General features: G+C 39.6%; 2 protein-coding genes and 1 long non-coding RNA gene across 4 annotated transcripts in view; 1 reads left to right on the top strand and 2 right to left on the bottom strand.

Moving 5' to 3' along the window:
• The window catches only part of MTF1 (metal regulatory transcription factor 1), a 49,692-nt gene extending 49,509 nt beyond the window's left edge, over positions 1-183 (bottom strand). For both annotated transcript variants that reach the window (XM_077150230.1, XM_077150228.1), the window contains exon 1: positions 66-183. The gene's annotated coding sequence lies outside the window, so the exon portion shown is untranslated. The remainder of the gene's footprint in view (positions 1-65) is intronic.
• LOC143674479 (uncharacterized) lies at positions 164-17,411 on the top strand. Its single transcript, XR_013171072.1, has 3 exons — positions 164-302; positions 7,450-7,515; positions 15,207-17,411. It is a non-coding gene; the product is annotated as an uncharacterized LOC143674479 (long non-coding RNA).
• The window catches only part of INPP5B (inositol polyphosphate-5-phosphatase B), a 53,090-nt gene continuing 29,785 nt past the window's right edge, over positions 1,198-24,502 (bottom strand). The window contains 17 exon segments of the mRNA XM_077150227.1: positions 1,198-2,027; positions 2,159-2,270; positions 3,326-3,453; positions 3,813-3,897; positions 5,677-5,790; positions 7,430-7,665; positions 8,533-8,695; positions 9,625-9,735; positions 11,733-11,868; positions 14,167-14,276; positions 16,132-16,243; positions 17,683-17,870; positions 19,050-19,166; positions 19,504-19,618; positions 20,419-20,520; positions 21,431-21,598; positions 23,919-24,015. Coding sequence (XP_077006342.1) covers positions 1,912-2,027; positions 2,159-2,270; positions 3,326-3,453; positions 3,813-3,897; positions 5,677-5,790; positions 7,430-7,665; positions 8,533-8,695; positions 9,625-9,735; positions 11,733-11,868; positions 14,167-14,276; positions 16,132-16,243; positions 17,683-17,870; positions 19,050-19,166; positions 19,504-19,618; positions 20,419-20,520; positions 21,431-21,598; positions 23,919-24,015 — 2,210 coding nt within the window. The 3' untranslated portion in view covers positions 1,198-1,911.

Below are 24,502 nucleotides of genomic sequence, written 5' to 3'. Positions count from 1 at the left end.
GAGCCTAAGCCCCCCGCTCCCCGCGATGCCCCCAAGCCCAGGCCGAGTCTAGTTTAGCCTTTTACCTCCGTGGCTCCCGGCAACAGCGGCAGCGGCAGCTTCTCCCCTCCCCAGCGGCACCATGATTGCCCCCACCTTCCCCTAGCGTCATTTCCGCTTCCGCTTTCCGGAGGAAGGAAGGGACGCGGCTCCGCCTCTCCCTGGCGCTTCTGGTTGGTTTAGGGGTTCTGGTCGCTGAGCTCCAGCCTCCAATTGGCGAGCAGTAGGAGTGGGGGAGGTACAGCGAGGATGTGGCCGTGGCGGTAAGTTCGTTTCTGCGGCTCTAGAGATGAGCGAAGGGGGACGAGCCCCTAACCATTACTCTGAGGGCGCCTCGGCTTGGCTACCCGGTCCTGGCAGGCACAACTGCAACGTAAGAACCAGCCAGCCGTCAGAATCCCAGTTCGGACCCGCAAAGAGAGAGCCTGAATGGCTGTGGCATTCCCGGATTTCTCCGTCTATGGCCCCCAACTTCCTTCATCATCCATCAAAGTTAATATAGGCAGGACGGCCCTGGCTGGCAAGTGGAGAAATTAAGAAAGGAAGACTGGATCCAAGAGGCAGAAGTGGTTGTATTCTAAACCAGCCAGCGAGGCCGGTGACGCCGCCTCTTTCTCCTCATTTTTTTTCATAGGCACCCAATTCCCTTTTTCCTCACACTCCTGCCGAGGCTGCCCAACTTTTTTTTTGCTGCAGAGGGTCGTTGGCTTCAGGGGAACTCAATTCCATCTACACATGCAGGTCATTCCCTGTTTTTAACCATTCACATTGCTATCCTACTGGCCAGGTTCTAAAATCACATTTTTCTGTCAGGAAGTAGTGGCATCCACTGCCCAAGAAGCCATCTTACCAGTGCTTTCGTTAGACTTCTTTTTCAAACCCAATTGCCTGGAAGATCCAGCTGTTAAATCCTCCCAGCAGCCACTGCCCATTTTCCAGAAGCTTTCTCTCTAGAATATTCAAAGAGTGGGACAACCAGGGGTTGAGAGGTTTAGGTCATAGCTGTAACATCTCTTATTTGAAAAATGTGAAGAGTCTGTTACCCATCAGACTGTCAGGTAACGTCTCTTTGATCCCTGACCAACTGCCCCAGTGTTGAAGCCAAAAAGTTCAGCTGAAGAGAGCTGCTATCTCTTAGATAAAAACACACACAACAACCATTGTTAAAATACATTTATCATCAAAATATATTACACAAATGAAGGGATGCATTATATACAGTTTGGAGCGTTTGCTGGCCCAGGAAATCCCACTTATTTCACCATAACACTGATTTCTTCAGTGTTTTCATTTTCAAGACACTGTTGCCCTCAGAGACTGAATGGCCAGCCTCAGAGTTATTGAGCCATTTTTGAGTAGGTGGGGTATAGGGTCTGCATATGCATCTATTCATGTCCTCAGACTGAGAACTGGAAGCATCTGGGGTGGCTGTGGTCTGTTTATCCAGCAGCTTCTATCTGCATTCTTGCTGTCCAAGTCATTCTCTTTTAGAGACTCCAAGTTTGTTTAAATGATATCTGATCATGATCTGCTCATCCCAGGACACAGGGAAGGCACTATGTCCTGGAGGCATGTTGGGAGAGCACAAGAAGTAAAGTTATTTTTAAATTTTTAAAATTGAAGGAATAGAGATCTGTGTTAATAACTAAAGTTCAACACCAGATGTCAGTTTTATCATGGTGAGTTTCCCCCCATGTCTTTCACAACTTAATAGCACTGAGGGTGCTAGCCTTGGGAGTCTGGGCTCAGGAAACAGCAGTTACCATTCTTGCTTCCCAGGGGATCTCACACCTCTTAAGGCATCTCTTGAGCTGAAATAGGTGGGACTGGTAATTGTCTGCCTCAGGTAAAATAAAGAAGGAGATAGGAGACTCAGGGTGAATTGCAGAGGAACTGGTGAATAAATTCTTGAGCCTTCTTCTTTTCTGCCATTTCAAGTTTTTGGTGACCAGCTGGATTTCGAAGCAGCAAGCTGCCAAATATGCTAGCTGCATGAAAAACACAGAAAACAAATGATTCAGCAGAGGACTTGATGGACTTGGGACCCTCCTCGACCACATTTCTCATAATGTGTTTCTTAGTTTGTGGTAATGCTGCCCACATACACGTGGTTGCTTACCTAGAATATTCTCATCCAAATGATTTTTTGCTGAATTTTTCAGCAATTCTTGCAAAAACGCCATCAAATAGTTAAAGACATTTTTGTGGTATATGGGAAGACTGGAAATGACCTGAAAGAAGGAGAATTGGGAATTGTCTTCTCATTCATTCAATCATTTGTCAAGTTCCTACTATGTTCCAATAACTAAGTACAGATCCAATTGCACAAGTAAGGTGGTTCACAGAAAACTCTGATCACTTACCACTTGGCACAAGTGCCAAAAGAGAGTCATAGATTGAGCACTATATGAATTTAGAGGTTGAACTTCTAATTGCGTGTTCTCAAAACACTACAGGAAATAGAAGACAATTTAGTTGGGTATTGAATATAAAACAAGATTGAACTTGCAGGGATAGGAACTAGGATACTTATAGGGCAGAGGAAAATATTAAAAAGGGCAAGAGAAAGAAAACAGTGAGACAAGTAGAAAGAACACATTGTGAAAAGTCAATTTTCACAGAAGCAAAAACAGTTTTAACAGGCACTAAGCCTGGAGGGTTGATCAGGCTATTTCAATGAGTACCTCAGCTATATGCATATCAGAATCAGTTGGGGAGCTTGTAGATTCCTGGGCCTCATTTAAAGATTCTGATTCAATGCATTTGGGGTGAGGCTCTGGAGCTTATATTATTAAGTTTTCTAGGTTATTCTACTTGGCCTATTACAAGTCTGAACCATTAAGTTTTGGATATTTGTTTAAGAAAATGATTCACTGGCGGTGGAGAATCATCTATGATTTTTGACTAATAGTAACATGATGAAAGAGAGCTTTAGGAAACATAATCTGAAGGTGGTGTGCAGCAGATCAGCAAAGGGAGAGCTTGAATGCAGACCCTGGAACCAAGTAAGTGGAATGAGAGTGGAGGTGAGAGGGTGGGTGATAGACCAGTGGGATTTGGCATGTCAGAGATGAAGGAGAGGAAGAGTCAGAAATGAACTCAGGTTTCAGGATTGAGTCATTGGAATTAAGTATGATGCCATAAAAAAAAGGAAAAGGTTCATGAAGGAAAGAGACAGAGTTACATTTCTAAGACACTGTATTTGAAGGACTGTGTCCACTTTGTTCCCTCAGGTCCCATGAGACCTAGGGCTAGTGGCATGTATACACTCAATACATCCCCTCACCTGTTTACTTGCTATGTAGTTGCCAGAACACTCCAAACAGCTATGGTAGGCACTGTAACAAATAACAGGCTCTGGCAGGCTCTCCAGGAAAAGTAGCAAGGCCTCAGCTACAGAATGATTGCTAGCAGCTTTTGGTCCATGGTTAAAGAACAATTGATGATGCTGCCCATGATTAGGAAAAGGCCCAGGACTGAGCACATGTCAGAAGTTCTGCCCACCCAGTCAGTTTCTCTGCTCACTTAGATGCCAGCCTAACATCTCAAAGGGGCCAAACTGTCAACTCAGCCAGGCCCTTCTAAGTTCTTGCTATATAAGTTGCTTAAAGTTGTAAAGTCTTCCCTATGCAAAATTTTAAACAGGAAAAACATAATAGCTGAGGATATATATCAGTTTTTGAGCCTTACAATAGTCTTATTTCCTTTCTCTCACTTCTCTTACTCATATTCTCTCTCTCACACACACACACAGCTGAATGTCTGAAGGATACAGAGGGTGTCAATCATGCCAGTATCCAAACAGTCCCTGATATGCTCAAATTCCAATCTCAGACCGGGCTGCTGAAACAGATCTTCCTGCAAAAGGGAAGAAAGTCACAAATAATTATTTTCTCAGAAAAACTGGCCATGATTTTCTGGCCTAGAAATATAATCACCAGTCAAATATAAAAAGGAACAGTGTGTGAGGTCCTTATATCACCCTGGTAGACAATCTGATCCGGGCTGATGGGGCTAATTCATTTTTCAGGCCTTCTCAGGCATGTCCCCCCATAAGGTCTTTAGAGGGACAAGGCATCTATTATAAAACTATAGGTAGGGCATAGTACACATGATAAGAAAATTTGATGTAGCGGAAAACTTAATAGTAGCTCAACCTCCTGAAATGCTATAGAGGGATTAACCAAAAAAAGAAAATATACAATTTTTAAGCCAAAATGCACCCCAGTGCTTTGAGCCGACTAGATTATGGCAATAAAGGTATTTTCATTAGTCCTCGGATACTTTTTATTCATTTGTTTATAAAAAGACAAAGTCATATAACTGTTAATAATAACTACATTATATATATTGCTCAAAAGCTACACTTGAATAATAACAATGTTACATGTATAGTTCAAAAGCTACACTTGAAATAAAGGAGTAAAATAACAATAACAAAAAAAGCTACACTTGAAAGGAGTTCTACAGGAAAAGTAGAATAGCATGGTGCTTAAGAATATGGATTCTATCATTATATTGCTATTTCTTTTAGTCTCCAGTATCTTAGAGCAGCTAGAAGTAAAAACCTAAAATTGTGGAATTGTAACCCATGTCAACCTCTAAAATACGTTCTACAACTAATTGTGGTGCTGTGCTTTGAAATTTTTGCTTTTCTGTATATATGTTATTTTTCACATGCAAAAAAAGTTGATTGTGATGATAAAAAAAAGTATTCATTCCTGCTAGTCTCCAATGTTCTGGTTCAGCTAGAAGGAAAAATTTGAGATGATGGTATGATAGCCCATGACAAACTCCGGGATCTGTCCTGTAACTACTTTTGAAGAGTGCTTTGAAAACAACTGCTTTTTCGTTTCTTTGCTTTTTATATATATTATACAATAAAAAAGTTTTTAAGTTAAAAAAAAAAAGAATATGGATTCTAGAGTCAGACTCCATGGGTTTGAATCCAACCTCCCATTTATCAGCTTTAGAACACTGACCAAGTTATTTAACCTCTCTATGCATCTAAAGTTATTGAGGGAACTAAATGAAGCAATACCCTAAAACTGAGAATAGTGCTTGATACATTATAACAATAAATGTAAGCAAAAATTTTTTTTAAAAAGCTAAAAACTGAATATTGTTAGAATGAATGTTCCTCTAACTGTGGAATTATAGCTTGAATATGACCCCATGAAGCTTGCCCAAGTCATATAAGAAATCCTAACTGATGGCCTGGGGTTCTCTATCTGGTTTCCTACCTCTGGTTGGCTTGCAACAAGTTAGCCCCTTCTGGTCTCAGAAGCTGGTGAGAGTTCCTGCAAAGAATAGCAGGCTGACATTCTGAGAGGCCTCCAGATGGCTTTCTAGCTGGGGCAGCCCAGAGGACAGGGAAGAGAACATGCTATGCTGGGAAGGCTGTTCTGTGCCAGGTTACTTCCCTTGGGAGTTGTCAAGTACTGTGTGTAACAGCAGGGCTTCACAGGGGTGTAACACATACACCTAGGTATCCATCATTCACTCTCTGGAGAAAGAATAGTTCTCCAAGGTTCCATGGGGTAAAAGCTTTTTAAGCCAGAAGTTCCTGTGGCTGAGGATGGGTTTTCTCAAGGCAGCCTGGCCTCCATCGGGTCTGACTGCTTAACTACCACCTACCTGCTGGACAGCATTTCGGTACAGGTAATCAACCATCATCCAGACTTCTTTGGGGATTTCCATGGGGTTCTCCAACTGGCTCCCATCATCTTCCACCTGTACTGGCATCAGAGTCTGAAAAGAAATAAAAATTGTGACAACAAGGCCCACCAATGCAACTTCTGCCAGGCTGGTTTAAGAGAATGCATGATAAAGGGACATCTAACCCATGGAAAAAGGGAAGCCTTTCAATGCCCCCAATTAAATATTCCATAAGCAAAAAATGAAGTCAGGTGGCAAAATCAAGGGACAAAAGGTGATTTTTGAGAATTGGGAGAGGGTTATGGCAAGCAGTTCCAATGAATCATATAAAATATACACCATCTTCTTGGAAAGAAAAAAAACATAAAAATCACACCTACAGTATTTCTCTATTAGAACCAGAGATATGGCATGGTCTGGTGAGGGAAGTGTACAGACATGGGAGGCCAAAATCCTGAGTTGAAGGTCCAGGTCTGTCAACTCACCATGTGACCTGTGACAAATCACTCTCGTTGTTTGGCCTTTGTTTTCATCTAAATAATGGGGGGATAGAGTTCAAGAGTCCATAAATGAAAAAATGCAATGGGAAAAAAAAAAGAATACATATTACCATAAATCTGCTCCATACTAGTCCCCCTGTATTTGAATTATCTCCATAGAAAACTTTTAGATCTTAGCAAATTTAGTTTAGGATGATAACTACCAAGTGATTAATTGATTAAAAAAAAGGAGTAATATCATGGGCAAGGGACTCTTCATTATCTTAGTATCCAACACTGAGCTTCTCTAAAGTATTATGTGTGATGAAGAAGTTAGAATAGCCATTGCCCAAATATCTCTAAAGACTGGGAGAAGGATCAAAAGAGAAGGAGGAATTATAATACAGAAGCTAGGATATAACAAATGAGTATGATTACGGAATCATATTGATATTTCTTTTTAGTCTCCAATGTCTTAGAGCAGCTAAAAGGAAATACCTGAATTTGTGGAACTGTAACCCATACCATATATTGAAATTTGTTCTATAACTACTTATTAAAATGTACTCTGATATTAACTGCTTTTTTGCATATGTTATATTTCACAATAAAAAAATGTAAAAAAAAAAAAAAAGAACTGTATGTAAAAGTCTAAAAAAACATGGCCACAAGATTTACAGCTTTTCATATCAAGAGGTGGAGTTTGTTCCCCCACCTCTGGAATCTGGGTAGCTTCGCAACTTGCCCTGACCAGTAAAATGTGGCAGAAGTGGTACTGTGTGAGTTTGAGAGCCTAAACCCTAAAGGAGCATTATGGCTTTGGCTTCTACCCTGGTGCTCTTAGAATGCTCTTGTTACCATGTATGGAAGCCTGGACTAACCTATCATATGAGGAGAGACCATGTGGCTAGAGAGGCCCAGCAAACAGCCAATAAGAAATGTGAGGAAGGCCATCTTGAACCCTCCCCCCATCACAGCTGCCACCTGACTGCACCTGCACAAATGCACCTAGGTGAGACCAGCGGGAGTACCACACTGGAAGCCCAAAGGTTCATGAGAAGCAATAAACCATTGTTTTTAAGCTACTAAAAATCTGGGGAGGTTTGTTCCACAGGAATGCATAGCTGATAGACTAAGCCTCTAGGGAGGCTGAGGAAGTCCCAGGTCCCTGGGAAGGTCGACCCAAGAATAGCTTGTTTGAGTGGCTTGGCAACTAGACAGTTTTACATGTTTCCTTTTATCATGTAACTCACCAGTTCTCTAATTGTTTCAGGTGGTAGATCCAAAATTGGCTCCCTCATGTAGCACAATGTATGAATAGGAGACCCAAAACAACTGGGTAAGTAGTTTCCAGACACAGACAAAAAGTAATCCTTTCCCCTGTCCAAGTGCAAAACCAGAATATCCTCAATTTTTTCTTCACCAGAGTTGAGCTTTGTAGCTGTGGTCTTATTTACAAATAGCTCCAATTCAATCTCAATGTCAGAATCTGGAAAAAAAAAGTGTTGGCTGGGGAAGAGGTCAAGAGTAAAGAGAGAGGGCTATGTGACGGTGGCTCAGTGGCAGAATTCTCACCTGCCATGTCGGAGACCCAGGTTTGATTCCTGGTAGGAGGGAGGAGGGTATGGCATAAGGGTTAGGGAAAGGAAATAAAAGGTATCAATCATCAAGTAGCTATGTGCTCAGCATTTGGGAGACACAAGAACAAGGAGTTTATGATACAACTGAGAATACAAAAATAACATTTGAAAAGACAAATGCTATAAAAGTCAATTCAAGTACTAAGGAGCATAGCTCAAGCTAGAAATAATACAATAAGAAGGCATTAATCAAAGAACCTGTCTTGAACCAGATAAGATCAAGATACCTTATTTAATAGGAAATATAGTGTAATTATCAATCTATGAATTATCCACAAAACATGCTTAATCCCTCTGCCACATAGCAGAATGCTGAGTGAAAAGGAAATGTTAGGGGAAAGACTCGGATGGTATGTTCCAGAGCATATATAACTTCAGGGTCACCATCCCATTATCTTTCCTGTACAGGAGCAAATACTTGGGAGTTGATTATAGTGAGACAGGGAAATGGTTCCTTTAATAGCAGCACCTGCCTTATAGGAATGTTGTTTCTCTTTCTGTGAAATGAAGGAACATGTAAACCACCACTGGGAATCCTTTTGAAATGAATCATACTCACCTTATTTCATATTTTACTTGTGAAGGGGTGCATCTACAAGGCTTTTTTTAAAGTTTCAATGGGAGAAAGCAAAAAAACTTATTTTAGAAAAATGAATAAAGGTAGAGGAGGTCGCACCCCAAACCAGTAACCAGGAACTAGGGAACAGAGAACTTACCTGGCAGGAGGAACCCTCTGCTGGGGTTGGCATTCAGCCACTGCTTACAGTAGGATTCTTCATCAGGCTTGTTGATGAATTCAAACTGACAGGGTACTTGTCCATTGTGAATTGTAAAGGATTCTACTTGCAACTGCATGTACCTCACATTCTGAAAACAGAACTGGAACAAACCCAGGATCAATCAGAACCAGTGCCCTCTCCTCAGCAACCTGCCTAGCACCTCAACTCAACTGGGTCTCCTGAGAAAGAAAATGAAAGACTGTCTCTTTCAAAAAAAAAGAAAGAAAACGAAAGACTGTCACTCAATATTTCTGTAAGGCCACAGCTACCACTAAAGACCAGTTATCTGTGTTTAACTCAGAAACCTCCAAACTTAAAAAACTTTTTATAAGTAAATTTCGTGAAGAAGTTAAAATTTAAATCTTCTGTGCCCAAAGACCATTTCCAAAACACCCTTTACAAATTCTACCCCCAAACATGAAGCTCAAAATCATTCTTCCAAGGAGCTTGACATTAAAAATGTCCTCAACATAAACTTCCATTTGATTGACTGCTAGATTTTGCCAACTCTGAATTATCTACACTGTGGTTCTAACATGAAAAACCTTTAGGTCTAGCTTGATTTCCCCCATTGCCCATGACTTTTCTACATTGCCTTGTCTTCTATCAACTCATGGGCGCACCCAAGAAATTCAGACTCTATTTAATCTCAGTCAAAGTAAACCACCAGTAGAAAGCCAAATTCATTGCAAAAATATGTACCGGTTATTCTAAAATCAAATAAGACATATTTTGAATCACCTATGCCATTATTTAAACTCATGGGTGGCCCATGTGTGGGTGGAATAGATGAGCTACAAAATTAAAGACTGCTGGTTTAGAAGATCAGGAGATGAACATACCTAAACAAACAAACTCTCTCTTCTGAGCTGGCATCATCAGCCTCACTTTACCTACAAACAGCTATAAAGAGTGGAGTCCACTGTCTGATAGGTGCGTCCTAGAATTTTGAGCCCTATCAGCTCAGGGACATTTAAGTTCTATGAATACAAGGGCCTGATGCCAATATTCTTAACAGGCCCTCCCTACCTCTGTCTTGGAGAGAGACACAGAAGGAATGTTGGCATTTTCCATCTTATCCAGAGAACGAACAATCTCCTCCAGGGTCCTCCGGTAAAGCTCTTCATTTATTACCCTCACCTGGAAGACAAACATCAGACAAGTACTTGGACTTCTGCCCATTTCCTCTTTCTCAGTATAGAAGGCATTCCAGCATTAGGAAATAGAATCTGATAGCAACACAATAATTTTCTACAGAAAGTGAGAGCTAAATAGATTTAATTAATTAACCAAGACTCCAATTAACAATATAATTAGTAGGGCCCCCTGGAGACAAAGCTTGTGGTAAAGTCAACTGCTTCCAGATTAGCAGAAAAAAAGGAAAGAGAGTGGAAGCTTGGTGGGCAATTCTGCCAGGACATAGGTCCAGAACAGAAAGACACTTAGTGCCTAGCTAACCATCCCGCAGTGAGAATCTTCTCTAGGGCTTGATTTAAAGCAGCATTCTCAAGCTTTTTTAATCCATACTCTATCAACCAAGAAGATTTTGTCAAGTTTTCCCTACAGTATTTTCAATTATAAACATAATATTTTGAGAAAACTTTCCCGACCAAAAGAGGGAAGAGTGAAATGAGGCAAAATAAAGTGTCAATGGCTGAGAGATTCCAAAGAGTCAAAGGGTTGTCCTGGAGTTCATTCTTAGGCAATAAATAGATATCACCTTGTTGGTCAGGATGTGGTAGGGAGGCTGGGGGGAGCTGCCTGAGGGTGTGGAGTTGTACTCCAGTGGCCGTGTTTCTTGGAGATGATTGTGTAGTGGTGTAGCTTTCGCAGTGTGACTGTGTGGTTGTGGAAGCCTTGTGTCTGATGCTCCTTTTGTCTGCCTTGTCAGCGGACTAGTGGAACATATGGAGTGGGGATGAATGATGGGGGGAACAAATGTTAAAATAAATTTAGAGTGAAGTGCTGGTGGTCGGTGGGGGGGAGGGGAGGGGGGTGTGGTGTGTGTGAATTTTTTCTGTTTTCTTTTTGTTTCTTTTTCAGGATGGATGCGGGTGTATCTGGGAGGTGATCATGATGGTGAGTGTGCAGCTGTGTGGTAGTGTTGTGAATTGCTGATTGTGTGTGTGGAGAGGAATGATCAGAGGTTACAAATGTTTGCGTTTTTTTTTTTGGTGTTTTTTGGTATTTAAGAAAAGGAGAAAAAAATTAATTTAAAAATACATAATATTTTTCATTTTCCAATAAGTAAACTTTAATTATAATACTCATTAAGCTGTTTTCTAAGTACCCACACCCTCAGAGATTCTGATACACCCTAACCACATACCTTTCAGAACTGGCAATATAGACACAGAAGTCATTGAAATAAAATGCAAATAGATAATAAACAAGTGACAAAATGCCCCACCTCACTAGTAATCTGAGAAATGTCATCTAAAATAATGAAAAGCATTTTTATTGTTCATCAGATTGACAAAAATTTAAAAGACTGATAAAATCCAATATCGACAAGAGTGTGGAAAAATAAAGTTCATACACTGTTGCTAGACATGTAAAATGGTAATGACTGTTTAGGAGGATAATTTAGTAGAATCTAATAAGTTTAAAATACATTTTTCTTTGAATCTCTAATTTCTTCTTTGGGCATTTCATTCTATAAAAATTCTGATAAAGGTACACAAAGATATATGTGAAGGGTGCTCACTATAGCAAAATTTAATCATTGATACATATATTAGGGTTTATCACACTACAGAATACTTTGAAGCCTTTAGAAATACTGAGGTGGCTCTACCTTTACTGATATGGAAATATCTCTTAAGACATATTCATAATGCAATCTCTTTTACAAAAAAGGAAAAACATCCTGTATGCTGTATGTAGAAAACTGACACAATCGTGTGTAAATGCATAAAAAAGGTTTGGAAAGATTCAGTTCAAAAAGCAAAGGGGAATATATATATGTATGTAGAAATATATCATAGCATTATACCAGTAGTGAACTGCTTTTACAATGTGAAAACAATTTTTAAAAGAAGTTTCCTCGTTCTCTGAGTGGAGGAGGAGACCAGAAAGACAAAAGTGGTCTCGGTTGTGAGAATCAATTCCCCATAGATTACTGCAGGCTTACCCACCCCAATGTCAAACTCTGAGCTGACAGGCTTGTGGTCACTGGTCTTCAGGGCCATGTGGCTCTGGTAGCTCAGCTGAGTGATGTTCTTCCCTTTCCAGAGGACCCGGTCACACCAGGCAGGAGCACGACACTTCTCACTGAAATGCAAAGCCAACACTGGGAGACTTCACAGAGACCGCAGCACCCACTGCCCGACTACCACCTTGGCTCAGTCAGAAAACTGTAGGGAAAAGCCTGCAAGTTCATGCAGCTAAGGTATGTGATAGGGAAGGAATGATTCAGGTCAACCAAGGGGTAACATGTATCCTGTGGCTATCATGCCAAAACAACTCCCAAAGTTCAGAGCCCAAACATCATTCAGATAGATTCTCTGGTCTTTATTCTTCTATGGGGATTAGGGGAGAGACAAAAAGGCAAATCTGACACTAAATTTTCTGTAGCACATAATCTAACTCAGCCTGTCTGGATAGCTCATTTGAACAATTGAAACACAGGGAACCCAGAATAAGAATGAGGGCCTTTAATCGTGTGTAGCTTAATGTAATGTCTGGATACATCCTAAAATACATTAAGCAGATAATCAAAAAGTATTGGCAAAGTCCCTTGAGGGATGGGAGAAAAAATACGGAATTATTAAACTTTACCATCAAGGAAAGCCCTGATACTGTGTCAAACATTAGGGACACCCAAATCAATAGGCCATGCCCTCAATCTTGAGGCTTCTCTTGTGAAGCTTATGTAGCGGAGAAACTTAGCCCATCTATCGGTATGCCTAAAAGTTACTTCTGGAGGACCTCTTTTGTTGCTCAGATGTGGCCTCACTCTCTCTAAGCTCAACTGTGAACTGAAATCATTGTCCTCCCCTCTACGTGGGACATGATATCCAGGGGTAAAAGGCTCCCTGTTGGCGTGGCAGATGACTCTCAGGGATGAGTCCGGCCCTGGCACCATGGGATCAACAATTCCATCCTGACCAAAAGGAGGAAAAGAAGTATAACTAATAAAATATCAGTGGCTGAGAGAGTTCAAATAGAGTCAAGAGGTGACTCTGGAGGTTCCTCTTATGCAAGCTTCAGTTAGACATTGCTACCTATGATAACTTGCCAAACCCCAACCAAAACCATTCCAGCCAATCCTAAAGAACACCTAGGGCAATATATAAGATTCTACAAAGGTTCCACACACTAGAGTAACTTTCCAGAAACCTACAACTTCCAGATAGGCCCCTGGATTAGATAAGTCCTGAAACCTAGAGGGCCCAGCCTCTCTAGTGCATCAGCTAGTTTCATCTCCCTACCCCATATTATTGACAGCCCCTTCCAATGTGAAAAAGTTAGAATGGCCATAGCTCAAATACCCCTAAAGAGTGGGATAGAAAGATCAAAGGTGATGGTGGAGTTATACAGGGAAGGTAGAGTTTAACAAACGAATGATTGCTGAATCACTAAATTGATATTTCTTTTAGTCTCTAGTATCTTAAAGCAGCTAGAAGTAAGAACCTAAATTGTGGAACTCTGAAATCTGTTCCACAACTAACTGTGATGCTATGCTTTGAAATTTACTGCTTATTTGTATATGTGTTATTTTTCAAAAAAAAGAAAAAAAAAGTCAATTGTGATGATAAAAAAATATTTATTCCTTCTAGCCTCCAATGTTCTGGGGCAGCTAATAGGAAAAATCTTAGATGATGGTATGGTAGCCCATAACAAAGTCTGGGATCTGTCCGTCTGGTAACTACTTGTTGAAGAGTACTATGAAAACTATTGCTTTTTTTCTTTCTTTGCTTTGTATATATGTTATATTATACAATTTAAAAAGTTAAAAAAAAAAAAAAAGGTAATCTGAGAGTAAGTACTGCACTGTCCTTAAAAAATGGTGGTTAAGAAAGGAGATTGGATTCCTATTGCCTAGATTCAAATCCTGGATCTCCTACTTGCCTGCTTGGGAGGCTTAGGCTTTAAATTTTCTGTGCCTCATTTACCCGATCTATAAAATAAGGATAAGAAATCATACTTACCTCATAGGGTTGTTGAGAGGATTAAACTAAATTGTATAGAATAGTGTGTGGCACACGGTAAGTGCTAATAAAAAATATTAACTACTATGTAATGAACAAGCACAAGTTAACTTAATTGGAATCATCTCACCACCCTAAGCATAGCTGAAAAGTAAATCAGTAGCAAGAATTAGTATGGAACAAAGTCTAAAGCAGTCAAATTAAATGGAGGCAAGAAAAAAAAAACTAAGGAAAAAAATAGTACATAGGAAGGCAGGCTGTTTAATGAGCAGATAATGAGAGAAAATGTTTGACGGGAGCTCAAAACATGGGAAAAAGTCACAGGAAACATCTTCCTCTATAGAACTACAAGGGCAAGTGCCTTGCAGAGCATCTGCATTTCCATTTGCTCAACCCCCTGGAACACCCTCTGACCTACCTGGTATCCCAGTCGTCAGAGCCGGTATCATACTTATATGTAGGCTGGAATGTGAGCTCACCCTCTGTGAAACCTTCAAAGACCTCCTTTGCAGCCACCTGAGTTTTCAGCTATACAAAAGGATGGAAGAAAATTAAATCTCAGAATAAAAAGGTCAAACCTTGACTCAAAAGAGAAAGGGAAATCAATCTAGAATCCAAACCCTAAGAAAGAGAGAGAGGCCTATGAGAAAGCATATACAGATCTTGAGTTCACTAACTTCTAGGAAGAGGAGAAAGCTGGCCATTCCCTCACCTATACAGGTGTAAAGGTCTTTTATGCTGCATGTCTGCATCCAAGGAGGGCTGAACACCACCTCACTGAGATGTCTCTAGAAAGATTAGGCATCACCGGACATACAGTTTTTCCCTTCTAGGTACTGAACACTTCATCTGGGTAGCACAGTAGCTCCAAATACGCAGTTAGATAGAAAAACTGTGTTGTCAAATTAGTTATGAGACTTGTGGGGGTGGGGGAGGGAGCTCTGTCCCTCAGTTTCCCCATCTGTAAATTTTGGATTTATAATACCTCATAGGATTGTTGGGAAGATTAGTTATCAACCTAGAACAGTGCTCAACACATAAGAATAGCCAGTATTCTTCCTATCACACTAATGCCTGGAGCGCCTTCCTGATAACATTCTTAGCAAGAGACAAAAACTACAGGTGCTCTGCCTCTTCTCAGGAGCACCAAGCTTGGTGCGGGGTGGACTGACAGAAAATTATCAGCTCTAATACAGGAGACAGGGTCAGCTATTCAGGGGACCCCCACTTGCCAAATTCCCCAAAATATGATTTGCTAAAAAGACAGTAATGAAAAAATAATAGGAAATTTTGAAAATTAGGCATTAATGTAAGCTTCTTGTAAGATTCTACAAAGGTTCCACACACTAGAGTAACTTTCCAGAAACCTACAACTTCCTTTAAACTATCCACAGAGCAAAAATGACCACATAAAATGAGTACTATTACTATTAATTTTTTTTTTTACTTTCACTTCAGGAAAGACCAGAAAAGAAGGCAAGAGGAGACAAGGGAAATTAGAATGCGTCAGTCCAGAATACAGAGGCAACAAATAGGTAGTTATAGATCAGACTGGATTAATTCTGAAATGAGGATTAAAGAGAATACAAGTAATTTTTGTAAAACCAAGGAAAAAAGTTTTAACAGAAAAATGAGTCAATAAAAACAAGATTATTCCATGCAACAGACATAACAAATTTGGAATTTTTTTCTTCAATTGATCTACAATGAGCAAAAAATGGGTAACAGAAAGATTTAAACTAACAATACCAAGAGGGGCTTATGGACGAAAAACCTTCTGAACAACTCTGAACAGCTTTGAAATCTATTGAGAGGAGCAGACTGAACAAAGTCAGAAGAAAACAGATTTTCCCTGTACTGTGAAATGGCTAATGCTGAGAAAGAAAGTCGAGGTTAAACAAAAGTGAAGAAGAGCAGGTTACAGAGGCGTTTCCTGCAGGAAGTGAAGAAAGCCACTCAGGAAGAAGAGCTGTCATTCATACCAGGCAAAGGCGGGAGGTGTAGGAGAATCATTCTAAAAAATTTTATTAAATTACACTAAACGCACCAAGTTATCGTCTTTATGAGACGTTTGGTACCTTTTTAGCCCCAACTTCAGACCTCTTAAGTGGGTGAGTGAGTGAGGGAATGAGTGAGAGAGAAAGGACAGAGAGAGAGAGAGCACTCTTGCTTCCAAAGGAGACAAGGAACCTCAAAGAGCCAACAGGGAGGCAACTATGCAAGAGGAAAACGCAGTTAAAACAAAGAAATGACTGAATCGCATCAACTCCTCAGGGAAACCTCCCACACTGAGAAGAGGAGGCCTGGGAGCTGGGAAGGCAAGTTTTTCTGCAACCACATAGAGGGGCAACTGCCGGACAAGTACACAGGTGGCCATCTGTACCTGGTCATATTCATACAGGGTTTGAAAGGCCTTCTCTTCGATGAGCTTTTTCACCTTTTCCACATCCAGCTCTTCTATCCTGTAGTTGAGGTCCCCCAGCCACAGGATCACACTGTGAGGACAGAGCACAAAGGTAACAGAGTTTAGGAGGGACTTGAACCCGTCCTATCCAGGGTGCTTCTGAGAGAAGGCCCCGGAGGCTCTGTTTCTTGGGGAGCTGGGTGGGGAAGTGATCCAGCTGTTCAGTTAAATTTTTTTCTCTTGTAATCCCCTTTAATACCATGTTTAACATGTTGCTTACTCAAGCATCTTGGTCCAAGTTCATTATAAACAGCATTGAGTTCTCCTCAATTATTTTATCCTTGTGTGATTGAAAAGATAGTCTAATAAGATCTAAAAGCAACATGAAAATTTCTCTCTTCTTGGGGAGAGGCAAAAAGGACCAAGTATCGGGAGTCACGTGCAGTCACGCAAGGACCCCAACCTGGTGATGTCATGCCATCACCTCTGCCTCTAGGCACATTCCAGTTCATAACTCAAACTTTACAATGGAGTCTGTATTTAGCCACCACCATATTATTGGCTCTTTTTGTCCTTTGCAACATGTGACAGGTATTTTATTATATCTACTGCTTTGAGACAAAGATAACTGAATGCTTCCAGATGACACTGTACAATCCCCTAAGGGCCAATACTGCCAAGCCAGCAACCATATCATTAGAGAATCTGCACAGCAGTGTACACACCCCAAAATAAATGCATCCACAAGCTAAAAGTAGACAAACAGTAACCTCACAAACTAGGATGCTGCAGATTCACCAGAAAGGAAGAACGCAGCTATAAGACACACTCCCCATTAGGTTCCCTGGAGAATGAAAGCCATCCTGTAAGCTTCTAGAACTCAAGAAATTTCCTCCACAGCAGGCAGGATGAGAGGCTTGACTCTGATTATCCCCTGGTCTCAATGGCTTCTTCCTCATTATAAAAGAAGGGGCACAGCCTTTAAATGTTACTGTAAAGTCTGAAATTCTAATATACTTGAAATTTAGACAAATAGGAAGTTTTAGAAAGAAATCTTAGAAATAAAGAGAACAGACAAAAATTAGCATGAGAAGCTCCAAGTAGCTGCAACTATAGCTTTGTAATTAAGAGGGAAAAAAAGACTGTAAGTGAAAGCAGACAAATGGAAGCCATCTCTCAATTACACATCCTTTTGGGAAGAGCAGACATATAAAATCCTAAAATGTAAAAACTGGGTTTGAGTTGCGCATTCTTTGGTTGCTTTCCTCATGATGTTAAATCAAGGCAGACCCACATTAAAAAAAAATGTAAACATTTTCTGGGCAGGGATAATGTTTGAGAAAGATTCTAGAGGTATGCCAGATGGTGAATTAGGTTCCAAGAGATATAATCCACATGTAACTGAGAGCTGGCAGATATTATCACTCTAGAAGTGGGAAGCTGCCCCCAGTCACATCCCCAACAAAATGCAGAGCCTACAACATTACACATCGGACATGCTGAATTGTATGGGGAGAAGCCCAGACTCACTCATGCGTGTTGATGGTGAGAGGGGGTAGGCTTGGGTCAACCTGACAAAACTGCATCCGAGAACAAATATCTTTGTAGTCCTGGTTCCTCCTTTCATACTCTTCCGTGTGGGCTGCCAAGTGAGAATTCACAATGCAGATGCTGGTATTGTGGAATAGGAACCTGATTGCCACTCCACCTTTGTTACCCTATGAAGAGGATCCAAAAAAAAGGAAATCCAACTTCAAACTTCATTGTGTCAGTCATTTAAACCCACAAAATTTCAAAATGTTTTCCTCTTGATTAGCTTTCACAATAATCCTGTGAGGTAAGTAAAGAAGGCATTATTATCTATATTTTACAGATAAGAAAACATAATAAAGAAGGCAAAAGGACAAGCCAGTCAGTGGTAAAGTTGGGTTCAGAATCTAGCTCTCTCAATCTAGGGTTCATTTCACTAATCATAGGCAAATTATATGCCCTCCCTCCTCCACTTGAAGTTAAGCTCTTGCAGTAGAACCTAAAAGCAGGACTTTAATTGCCTAAGAAGAGGAAATTGCAAACCTACTTTTAGCATTCTTTCTTTTCCTTGATGACCCAACTTACTTCAAGAATTAAATGGGAAGAAATTGGAAACTCAAATGAACATGAGAATGCGTGCTAGCTGGGCAAATCAGTTGGCAATTCACTAAAACATGATTTATAAATAGTCTGCTCAATCTAGCCCTAGGACCTAATTCATCTCGCAATACCAGCACCCCCAAACTGGGATACGTGCATACCCTACACTGTGAGAAGCTGGGTCAAAACTTTAGGGATCACCTAGAGCTCAAACTGAGACTCCATAAAGGTTTCATGCACTAGGTTTGGCTTCCTGGAACATATACTCCCCAGAGGATTCCTAGGTCAGATAAATCCTGAAACCCAGAGAGACCAGCCTTTCCAAGATTATCAATTAATTCCATCCCCCGATTTTCCAATGTGAACACCCTTCTCAACAAGAAAAACTCAGAACAGGCACTCCCCAAAGATCCTTACAGACCAGGAGAAGGTTGAAAGGAGAAGGAGGCGGTATGACAGAGAAAATGAAATTTGACAAATGAGTATGGCTGCTGAGTCACTATATTAATATTCCTTCTAGCCTCCCATGTTTTAGAGCAGCTAGACGGAAAAATCTGAGATGATGGAATGGTAGCCCATTACAAACTCTGGGATCTGCTCGGTAACTATTTTATTGAAGTATGCTTTGAAAATTGTTACTTTTTTCTTTCTTTGCTTTGTATATATGTTATATTATACAATAAAAAACAAAAAAAACAAACAACAACAAAAAAAACCCTTAGAGATCAAGGCCATCAGAATGCCAAGCATACCAACCAAGAACTCACCATCCTCCCCATGATGCCTGTCCCCACGGTCTCAGCTTCCACTTCTGAGATGTATGCTGCATGTTCTTGCTTGACATATAACAAGAGCATAATTCCAACTAGTCGGATGAGCTTCACCTGGAAAATAGAGCCAAACATTCAAGTCATGGCATTAATTAGAAGTGAAAAACAAGAATAAATATCCTGAAGGAAAAGTGGTCTTGAAGCTGGCCAAGGGTATTGATGAATTTCCTTCTCTATGCTAAGATGCAGGATAATCACCTATTTGACTCACTGAGCATGCTATGTGAAAACCTAAGAAAGCCTACAATGGTACCAAGACTTTGCATCTTTTCCAACCCACAGGGTAAAAAGGGCTGGCTTTTATGATAAAGGTCATGGTAAAGTGACACATTATCTTGGAATTTCCTTGTAGGGTAATCTAAAATTAAAAGGGCCCTAATTCCTCTCTTACCTTCGCATATTTGGCATCTGGATGAAGACCCTCTGATACAGCTTTAAACCACTCTTCCTCCTTTGGGGTATCATGAAAGAAAAAGGCTTCCTTACTCAGATCAAGCTCCTGAAATCTGTTGGGAGGAGAAACCAGTTAGTAGAGAAAGGTAATATGCAAGATGACATATTCTCAAATTGGTTTAGGAGTATAAGTCTTAGCTTTCTAGCTAATCTGCAATACCTTTAGGAAAGGAAAAAATAAACACTTATTGCCAAGGGACTTACCAAGGACTTTCACAAACATTAGCTTATTTAATCTTCAACACTTGCCTCTGAAGTAAATGGAAACATCCCCAGTTTACATCACAGACCACTGTCCTCAGAGCCTTAAAGATGTTCACATAAGCATGAAGTGGTAAATGGTGATCCAAACCTAGCTCTATGTAAATTCCAAATTCTAAGCCCTTCCCACTATACCATGCATGCTTCTTTTGCAACTCCCACTCCCCTCTCCCCCTAAAAGTGCCCAGTATACTGGTGAGAAAATATTACGTGTGGGGGGGAAAAAAAAGTCTGACTGATGGGGCTTTTTTAATGTTTTAAAGTTAACCTTCCTTCCCTGACAAAAGATATTTTTACTTTGTGACCAACAAAGTGCTGAATATCTAAGGAATGAAATTCAGTTCAGGGTGAATTGATTCTGACAGAGAGTTGCACTAAAAATTAAATATTAGTATTTAAATGCCAAGAACAGCACTTTAATAGTGCTAGCAATTTATTAAGAGGGAGAATATCAAACAGGGAAGCAGCTGTTGTTCAAGCACATGTTCATTTTTCAATTTTTCTCACCTGCTGTGAAGACTCAGTTACATATTCATAGTCATATCCCCGTCCCTGCGACAAGGGCTCTACGCTGTTGAGGAGAAGCACTCACCCTACGGAGTACACATCTGGAGCCTGGACGCCATGGCTTAGCCACGGCCGGAGGCATTCTTTGGGAGACTGTCCATTCACATTGTATGTTCCCACAAAGAACCTGTCACCAAAGAGAATCAATCAGTGACTTGGGAGGACTATGGAAGGGAGAGAAAAAAGTATTTTATGCTGATTTTGCTGATTTCGGTCTTTTTCTAGAGTGGAATTTTAAGACTTAAGAACATCATATCTGGCCTAGATCAAAGTCTGTGGCACTAGGGCTTGCGGTCCACCATGATATTTGTTGGTTTTGTGATAACAACTTCAAACAGTACAGAAAAAGTCTGAACATTCTTACTTACCTTTATACAGCCATTATAAAGGTATAATCCCCCAAATAATTCTTGACCCTGAATATACTACTGAAATGAAACACACAAATATCCTGATAATTACTTTCTGCCAGAAAGCAACCCTAGTGTTCAAAAGGTGATTTTGCACTAGGATTCACTGTTTATATGCCTAGAAATTATGTTACTTTGTCTTATAGACCCAATGTAATAACTTAAAAAGATCTAGCAGAATCCTGGGACTGTTATTCATTTAACTTATCAGTAGACCTGTCTTATAAGATTATCCAAACACTAACTTCATTTTACTAATTTCATTTTAAATGACTTTCTTCAAAGGCTCAGAATGATCATGGGAATAAAAAAACCTTGGAGGGATATAAAGACATTGAGATATTGAGCCCTTTTCTGTAGCCACATAACTCTCCAAATATTTCTATAACTATTTGGAAGTTGTATCACTTCCATTGTATCACATCTTCTGCATCTTCTTGGCTAGAAAAGGAACAGAATCAATGCTTGCTAACAAAGAATGAAAGGAATCACTCATTTAGAAAATGATGAGAGAGATTCTACAGAATGATTTGCTTTCAGATCTATGATTTGGGAGGAAGTGTTTAAATTTCAAAGAGGTGAACAATCATTTTGATTTAAAAATACTCTTAAGACCCAGTTAGCTACCTGAAATTCTGGATATAAGTATAATCCTCTTCTTTCTGTACTAGCTGTGATTTCACAATTGTATCTCGCAGTCCAAACTTCTGCACTGATAAAATATGAGCCTTGTCTGATACTATGATAGTGGAGGAGTGAACCATGTCAGTAATTTCAGACTTGGATTTATTCTGTCTAGAAAAACAAAAATAAATTTATCATATTTTAATGAGTCCTGAATGACAAAATATATGAATATAAATATAAAACTAAAAGTTTCCAAACACAAGCATGTGAGTCATAGAAAACTAAAGGAGGCCAAAGTAAAATTGATTTATCAAGACATGAATTATTTCTATGTAGGATTAAGTAAACTAGTATGTTGTTGATTATGAGGTATGATGGTTCAGTCATTCTGGAGCTTCCTGAAAAAAGATTCATAGAATCTATTTTATTTATCCATAAAATCTATAGAAATGTTCATAGACTATTTCACCAGTAGGGGATGCTGAAGATCATATAATCTAATGCCTTCGTTCTTTAAATGAGAGAAATGAGACCCAGCATTATTAATGATCCACCCACATGTCTGGTGGCAAAGTCTGGATTAGAATGAAGGTGTGACAGTGCTCTTTCTGGAACCTAGCAACCTCATACAACAAAACTATAAAACTATCCAAATTCCTTGACTTGATAATTCTACTTCTTCAAATCTAATACACAGAAATAATCCAAAAGAAAAGGAAGGGTAATTTTCAAACAGCTATTTATAATCATAGTACAAAGTATGCAAATGCCAATATTAAAAGTTAAGCAATTTGGTGAGGGTATGTTTATTGGTTATCTTTTCTCTTGGGAACAATGAAATTATCTAAAATTTTTTTAAAAAGTTATGTAAAATCTGGCATATATATCTAATGTAACCCTATATAATAATATCTCAAGAAACTTTCTTTGAAAATTACTTAATGAATCAGAATATATAAATCACTTCAAATAGTTTTTGATACTGAAAAAATGCCATGTGAGTGTTTGATATTACTATCATTATGTACATACTAATCAAGGCTATGTAAAAATGCATCTATGTATACCAAGAAGGCTCAAAGTGAGTTGATTATGAGAGGTCTAGCTATATTTACAGTTAAGGGATTGTTCACTGCTATTTAAGTGCATAGTTAAAACAAGGAGGGCAGGCCACAGTGGCTCAGCAGGCAGGAATGCTTGCCTGCGATGCCAGAGGACCCGGGTTCGATTCCCGATGCCTGCCCACGTTAAAAAACAAAACAAAACATGGCTTTAAAAAAAAAAAACAAGGACACAAGAAAGTCAAGTTTTAACTTGAGCGGGTAATTCTGGCTATGATCAGTAGGGGCACAATAGTACAGACTAAATATAACAGTACATAAGAAAAAAAAAACACCCAGAAGGGTAATGCTTAAAATGGTACAGTTTCAATTTGGCTTGACAGAAAAGTTCTGGTAATGTCTGGGGGTGATGATACCACAACATTGTGAACACAATTAACAGTACTGAATTACATATTTCAATGTGTTTAAAAGAGGGAGGGGCAGGCCACGGTGGCTCAGCAGGCAGGAATGCTTCCCTGCGATGCCAGAGGACCCGGGTTCGATTCCCGGTGCCTGCCCATGTTAAAAAAAAAAAAAAGATAAAAGAGGAAGAATTTTAGGTTGTATATATGTTCCTAGAATAAAAATGTAAAACAAACACAGGACGGTCCCATACAAACAGTAAATCTTATTGTAAAAGATGGACTACAATCAGTATAGTAAGTTATAAATTATTAAAATGTGGTTTCATGAATTGTAACAAAGGTACTACACTAATGTGAAGTGTTAATAAATGAGGGGCCCATCACCCCCTCCAAACAAAATAAAACAAAAAGAACATTGTGAACAATAGTCCCTAGATGCACATATCACATATCTCCCTCTGTGCGTGTGTACATACAGATATATGAAAGGAAATATTTAAAAAACAACTGGGGGGTATGTGGGAACTTGCATTTTACATATGATTTTTATGTAAATCTAAAACTTTTCTAATTTTAAAAAAGGAGTAAATTAAAAAGGAAAATACAACTTATTTCAGAGACAGGAAATAACTAAGAGTGGGAGAGAGAAATCAAAATGTTTCTAATCTTATACATTTCTAAGGTAGGGATCAGACTGCCAGTTTCAGATCTAGATGTGTCATTACTAGTTCTGGGACATTGGGTGAGTGACATAACCTCTCTCCACCTGATTTTCCTTCGTGTAAAGCAGAGATAAAAATGGTACCTACCTCTCAGGTTAAAACAAGACAATCCACATAACAGTACTTAGCATGGTGCCTGGCATACACAGTGTTTGATAAATGTCAGGCATTATTAAGACATTTCTTTGGCCAGCCACCTGCGACAACTGACAGCATGCACATTATAGAAGTGAGGTATTCAGACCTCACTTCTATAATGAAGATATCCTCAGTCAAAATGAAGAGAGAGCTGTATTACCTTGTAGACAGGTTTTCTGATTTACCCTGACCCCAGGAGCTTTGGTTTGCAAGCAGACCTTTCCCATTTGGCTCCAAACTGTCAAAGCTAGAACCACCTAAAAAAAGGGGGAAGGGAATTAAAATGGACATTCAAACATACACTTTAACATTATAGTCTAGGAATTGTTGGCAGAACACCTACTGCTCAAAAACATAGGAAAGGCCTAAATGCCAGCATCTGGGTGAAATGAGCATACAAAGGGAGAAAAAAACATTTCATCAGATGACTTCATTGCTGAAAACAACTACTTGAGCTAGTCCAACTCCCTTTTCTTGGAGACAGGGTGCATTACAGAAAGAATAAAACCATGAAATCTGAAAACCTGAGTTCTATCACCTGCTTTATTATTAATTGACCTTTTGACCTTGTGCAATTCATTTACCTCCTTTAATCCAATTAACTTGATCTGTCCTGCCTTCCTCACAAGTTTACTGTAGGAATCAAGTGAGCTGGCATGTGAGTAAGCACTTTGAAAGCCATAAAATGTGTTGTAAAATAAAAGATGATAATATTCCATCTACTGCCAATGAGACAAAAGAGGA

Source organism: Tamandua tetradactyla, chromosome 2 (assembly GCF_023851605.1).
Source record: "Tamandua tetradactyla isolate mTamTet1 chromosome 2, mTamTet1.pri, whole genome shotgun sequence".
Lineage (NCBI taxonomy): Eukaryota > Metazoa > Chordata > Mammalia > Pilosa > Myrmecophagidae > Tamandua > Tamandua tetradactyla.
The sequence above is the reverse complement of the archived record's forward strand: the minus strand, read 5'-3'. Positions and strand labels throughout refer to the sequence as shown.